This window comes from Tasmannia lanceolata, unplaced genomic scaffold, assembly GCF_043159265.1.
Source record: "Tasmannia lanceolata isolate RefF3 unplaced genomic scaffold, GAP_Taslan_0.1 ptg000015l, whole genome shotgun sequence".
Taxonomy (NCBI): Eukaryota; Viridiplantae; Streptophyta; class Magnoliopsida; order Canellales; family Winteraceae; genus Tasmannia; species Tasmannia lanceolata.
Genome location: NW_027518692.1, coordinates 35768140 through 35774753, shown reverse-complemented (window position 1 = coordinate 35774753; position 6614 = coordinate 35768140). Strand labels below are relative to the sequence as shown.

General features: G+C 39.1%; 1 protein-coding gene across 1 annotated transcript; it reads left to right on the top strand.

The window, feature by feature from the left end:
• The first annotated feature begins 346 nt into the window (after positions 1-346).
• On the top strand, positions 347-1093 carry LOC143845775 (MAPK kinase substrate protein At1g80180-like). Its single transcript, XM_077354189.1, has one exon. It carries the CDS (start codon positions 542-544, stop codon positions 860-862), a length of 321 nt encoding a protein of 106 aa, XP_077210304.1. The 5' UTR covers positions 347-541; the 3' UTR covers positions 863-1093.
• Positions 1094-6614: the final 5521 nt, after the last annotated feature.

Genomic DNA, 6614 nt, shown 5'->3' with positions numbered 1-6614 from the left:
CAGTGAAAAAAAAATTTTGATTTTCAAATCTGTTCTGCAAGACATTATTTGAAAATCAAAATTTGCGGCAATTACCTTCACCCCACTACTCCTCGACCTTGTTGCAGCAACAGCAAGACGTCCCCCTCCTCTCTCTCTCTCTCACAACATAAGCATGGTGATTGATGTATTTTGTATCCAAAACTCAAATGCAAATCCAAATAGAAAACACATAAGGTATCTAGACATGGCCTAAATGAATAAGACAAAATCTGTTTGAAAAGTGAGCATATGTGGCTGCACTCTCATGCAACAGCCATTCCACGAAATGCCTTCTGGGATGGTCACTAGCAAATCCCTTAAAAAAAATATATTGTTAATAAGACCCTCAACCCTCTCCTCGGCTTCCGACTTCAAAGATGCCATCAAACAACTTCCCTTCTTATTCTCACCTTGTCATCTTCCTTCTCCCCTGTTAATAAATATACATGGGTAGAAAGTAGAAACAAAGGCAAATTACATAAAGAACTTCAAGTTCAGAGAGAGAGAGAGAGAGAGAGAGATGGAGAGGGAGAAGGAGCATATGGCTGGTCTACAAAGGTCTGCAGTTTCTTTTAGGAGGACGGGTTCTTCTGGTTTGATATGGGAAGATCGGTTTTTTTCAGGTGAGTTGGGCCGAGCAAAGAAAGAAGAAGAAGATGTGGAATTCAAAGAGCTAAGGCCTTGCCAGAGTGTGGGTTCGATCGGGATGATGGAACGTTGCCGATCGGGAGGAGGGCGCTCCAGCAAGGTCGATCCCCCTTCTCCTAAGGGCTCTGGGTGCGGATTCTGTGGAGTTTTTGGGAAATCTTCAAACAGAACGCGACCCAAATCCCGCAAGTGATTATATCTTCTTTTTATGAATTTTCATGTCTCTTAAGCTCTTTTTTTTTTTTTTTTTTTTGGGTTTCATATATAGGCAAAAGGTGAGCATGTGTGATATCATCTATCTATCGCCATAAGCTCTTTTATTCTTTATTTTAATTTTTTGTTTCTACATGGGCAAAGATTATATGTTACTTGGTTGTCTATGGCTTAATCCAATCACTTCGGTGAGGAGTTTGAACTTTTCTAATTTCTGTTGGTTCAATTCCCAAGATGTGCTAAACCACCGAACCAGAGAAGTTTCAAATAAAGTGGGGAATGTAAACGTCAAAACAAGGTAGGTTGAATCTTATCTCCTAATTCTAATCTTATCTATAGGCTACTTATGTTTGCACAACCATGTTTTGATAATTGCACATTCTTTAAACAGCTGTCAGATGTTATTACAGTCCCCAAAAAGCTCTATTTTTTACTCCGTTTGGTTGCTGGTTTTTTTTTTTTTCCTGGGATTTATGTGGGTAAAGGTAAGAGACAAAAGAGGGGACAAGCATTTATTAGAGAAAGATATTATGATGAGTGGAGAGAGAGGTTAGAGAGAGAAAAAGAGAGACCACCATTTTCAAGACAAGATTTTGCTGATGTCACCAAGAAAAAACTGATGTGACCACTAAATATTCTCCCACATAAATCCTATGAAAAAAAAAAAAAAAACCCAGGAAGCCTTTGGGAATTAAAACGCTCAACGAAGATTATTGGAATCTCCTTCTCTCTAATTTTTACAATTTCTTTCATCTTTCATTGTCTGTTAGGAACTTATAATACTTATTTTGTAGCCTTTAAGAGCCAATCAAGGAGCTTAAATGATATAGGGATGTACATAACATGGCAAAACAAGTGGGTGTAAATATCAACCGTACTCTTTTTTTCTCGTAAAGAAATGGGTAATTTAATTTTTGGCAACCGTCCGTGCATGGGTTGGGATGAAACTTGACCTATCCCATGTCTCTCTCCATAGGGCATAATTATACGGATTCGAGAGAATCCAAGAAACCCAACACGTTTCTAAAATTTCCTACTTTTTTGCCTAGGGAGACATAAATTGAACCAACCCCATTTATTTATTTTATTTAGAGGGACCATAAGTCCATATTGATATCACTATAAATTAATCAAAATCATATTATTTCCCTTTAAATTGAGGAAAGAAAAAATTTCCCGGAGAAAAAAGTTTCCACGAGAATTGTTTTTCTTGCAATCCAAACATGGTCTTATGGAAGCTCTGGATACCCATGCAATGAAGATCCGCAAAACTTGTTCTTTCTAGGGTTAATCTGTGTGCGTTGGAGAATGTAGGTGGAGTCCAAGTTGTTGGGCACCGGTAATGGGGCCAGTGAGTTTTGTGTGGGGAATGAGAAAGATGACGAGAATGAGCCATTAGCCCACCAATGTGGGCGCAATTGGATTCCTAAGTAGGGTTTTGAACTGTGAAACAACCAATTACTCCACAAGCTTAAGCTTTTGGAGATGGCATTATTTAATCCTTTATACTTTAACACTACCCCTCACGTCTGGCCCTTCCTTTTATGGTTGGCCTACACGTGGCACATGTGGCTCCTCTTTTGGGTTGTCCATTACATGTGGATTTTTAATATGAAGGAGTTTTGAACCTAGGCGATTTGCTCTAATATCATGTGAAACAACTAATTACTCCAAAAGCTTAAGCTGTTGGAGATAATGTTATTTAGTCTTTTTGCAACTCCCCGGCCCCACACCGTGCAGATATTGTCGGGTTCGGGGTTACAACCCGCCCTGGTTTTAAAACGTGTTTGCACATGGAGAGAGGAAACCACATATATAGCCCAGTTTCTTCTCCTCCCTTTCTGATGTGGGATGTCACACTTTTATACCTTAACATGGACCAAAGTGGATTGAGATTTATTCTTCGTTGCCACGGCTTGATGATTCCATACTCCTATTGTTTCCGGAATGCATGGTTGTAGAGAGAAGAAAAGATGAAGTTGGATATGATAAAAAGGAGTAGAGAGAGAGAGAGAGAGAGAGAGAGAGAGAGAGAGAGAGAGAGAGAGAGAGAGAGAGCACCATAGGCATAGCTTAATGGAGTGATTCTGGGCCATGGCTTGGCGGCAGGTGATGCAGGAGCATCCCCTGGACACTTTACATCGACCCATTGATTGCTCATTAGTTTAGGATTAGTGGTCATTTTCCCATTTTTTCGATGTCTCTTATTGTCCTTTTTATGTTAGTAGGGGCATTTTGTTAGAGGTAGTCACATTTTTGTAATTTTATAGTGGCTAGAGGCGTTTTTGTCATTTCATTTTGTAATTGGCTATAAGTGGCAATTCCCTCTCATTTTCATTTAGAACTTTGGAGTGTGAAATTTGAAACTTTGATTTTGAAATAGAATTGGCGGGAGGTCTAGATCTAAGAAGATAATTTGGAGGGAATTTCCTCTTCTTGCAAAGAGCAGTTCTTGTTGAATTTTCTATGGAATTCTGGGGAGCACAAACTGGAATTTCTAGCTTCTTTGTCAAATTCAGCCATCTTCTACCTTGAAATTCAAGGATTTCATCAAATCGGAACTTCCGGTCTCCTCACGGGAACTTAGTCGCTCCATTAGGCTCTGTTCACTTGCGTTCCCAGGAAAGCAAATCCCTGGAAAACAGCCTCCTTTTTCCTTGACAAGACAGAATTCTGGTGTTCACTTGCTTTCCTGAGAAAGTAACAAGCCTAGGTGGAAATATCAAATAATGACATGAAAATTGCCAAAAATGATGTAGAAATGTCTCTTTTCTCACAAGTGTGGGAAACCAAATCCCACTATTTTGGTCGGATTTGCTTTCCTAGGAAAACGAGTGAAAAAGGTGGGCAAGCAGTTTCTCGGGAAACCTTTTCCTGCACAGTTCCCGCGCACGTGAACAAGTGCGGGAAACCTTTCCCTACACAATTTCCCTGGATTTCTTTTCCTAATGCCATGTCAGATTCCCGAAAAACCTTTTCTTTTCCTTTCCCGGGAAAACAAGTGAACAGAGCCTTGAAGAATTGTTGCAAGATTTTCAAAGGTGAAGCTGATTCGGTCCCGGGCTTTTGAGCTGTGACAACTCTGCTGAAACATATAATCATCTTGTTAGCAAGTGATTTGATTGATGGACTTTCTCCATCAATCTCGTTATGCAAGTGCGCCCCAAGCCTATGATTCGTAGATAGAATTCTTGTGGAAAATGAATATAAATGCTGCTCGAACTATATATATAAAAAAACTAAGTCATTGTGTCGGTTTGCATTGTACACGCTATTAGAGATTTTCAAAATGCTCTTGGTCAAAATAGAGTTTTGAAAAATGATTTTATTATTTTTATATAAATAAATAGAAAATTTTTACTGGGCCGGTCGACCGCGGATTCGTTATTGGAAAAATAATTGTTTTATGGCTGGTCGACCGCAGTAGCTCGGTCGACCGCGGTTCATTAGATCAAGAAAAAAATAAAAGCTCCAGATGCTCAACGGCGATCAACCGACCCTGTCTCGGTCGACCGTGACTGCTCGAAAATCTATCTGTTGGGACAAAATTGATAGAACTTTTCACTTACAAATTCAAATCTCTTCGTGTCTTTTTGGTTCCCACGAGTCATGGATGATTTTAATCGTAAGAGACACTTTGTGGATGATCCAAACCGATTGTATCGCAAAGAATTGTGATTAAACGGCTATTACTCAAACCAATCTAAAGGGTGCCTTGAAGGGAAGCATTTTCACAATGAAAAGACATCAAAAGCTCTATAAAAAGAGCAGAAAATCTGTCCTTTGAATGACAACTACTGTTGTATATTTCTTCTCTCTTGAAATCTCCTACTTAATTGTTTTTCTAACCTGAGTTTCTTAAAAAACAATGTTCTAAATACCGTTACTTTGCAGAAACAGTATTTAGATATTTCTCTAAGGCTTGAAGTTCTTAAAGGGCGTTTTGGGTTTGATCAAAGCATCATCAAACATTTGTAGGATCTTCCTACAAGGCTTCATTATATCTTGGAGGCAATTCGTGGTTCTCCTTTGCACACAACTGGTGGGGGCGAAATTTGTATTAAGGAAAGCGATTACGCGCCTTGAAACAACTCTACTAAAACATTCTATACAGTATTCCCCCCAACACACACGTCTTGTTTGGATGATCTTGCAAACTTGAGATTAAATCAGTTGATTTTTAATGCATATGTAAAGGTTTCTCTAAAGATCCTTGCACGATAAGGATCATCACTGAAATGGATTGATCAAAAGTTTTTGACAGATTGACACTTGGATTGGTTGGATCAAAAACTTTGTTCCAAAACAGATCGTGTTCAGGCCTAGCTAATTTCCACAGAATGAACTTTGGCCTTAATATTAGAGTTCTTTACATAATCTGGATTGGACGAGCTCTTAGATACATCCATCTTTTATTAATTCTGTAAGAGATGAAAAAACTTCCAATATGGAATGACAATCGTGTGTTACACATGATTGGGAAAAGAGAAGAAATAGGAATTAATTTAAGCATTGAAACACTATATTTCAGTCAAAGAAACTTATAAAGAGCTCTGAATTTGTGAATTTCATTCAAAATAGCTTTCCAAGATTCTGTGGACGTTCTGTAATGTGCATAGAAATTTGACAGATGAAATGTGGAATTTGTAAGAACATTCTCAATTTCAATACTAGAAGCCTTGCCACAAATTCAGATTTTTCCATGCATAAGAAGGGAATTTGACCACCGCCCTCCCCCCCTCTCACACTACATTTGCCACCTGTCTCTATGTGACACATTGCCCCCATCTATCTATCTCTCTCTCTCTCTCTCTCTCTCTCTCTCTCTCTCTCTCTCACACACACACACACACTCCGTATGAGATTTTATATGTTGTGTGCATGTGACGTCTGGTATTTTAAAAATGGGTACTGTCGGTCCCACTTCATAGGTTGATCTAATCTGTTTATGTAGGGCCACAAAATAAATAGTTGCACCCCGTAGATCGATGATCCTAACCCTCCAAGGATTTCGACATATAGGTAACAGGCAATCTCATTTCTATTACGCGGTGTTGACCATTTAGGCTCAACAAATGAACTGTTTGGATCATCCTATGAAGTGGGCCATATCATTTTTTGAAAAATTTTAGACTTCACGATCCTCACGCGCTATTTACAACATATAAAACCTTAGGAATCATTGGGGCAGTGTACGGGTGTAAAATAGTGGGCACCACGCATCCAAACATGATGTGTCCATAGTGGTGGGCCCCACTACAAAATTTGTAAATTGTGGGCTCTATATATGCACATGTTACGTTAAAGTAGGGGATTTTATCTATTTCGTGGGGCCGAGTGGGAATATCATTCCCCTTTTCCTAAACTTGAGGGCTTGCTTACATCACTTGTGATGAAAAACGATTTGTCTGCTCTCGGTCTCCCTAACATTACTCGAGATAAAAAAAGACCTCCAGCGAATAGGAAAGAGATGAGATAAGAAAGAGTTGGACTTTCCGCTTATGAGACAAGATTAGGATGAAATTTATCAATTTTCATCTTTCTCGGGGGATTATTTCCATGGGATTCTATGCACTGAGGTCGCAACTCTTCAAAAAATCACACACATAAGATAACGTATCTATCTATTATCTGTAGCGATATTCTCTAACGCTCCGAATCCGCGTACATGATTCTAATCCTTATACAACACGAAACCTCCAGCTTACCTGGCAAAAACAAAACACGAAACG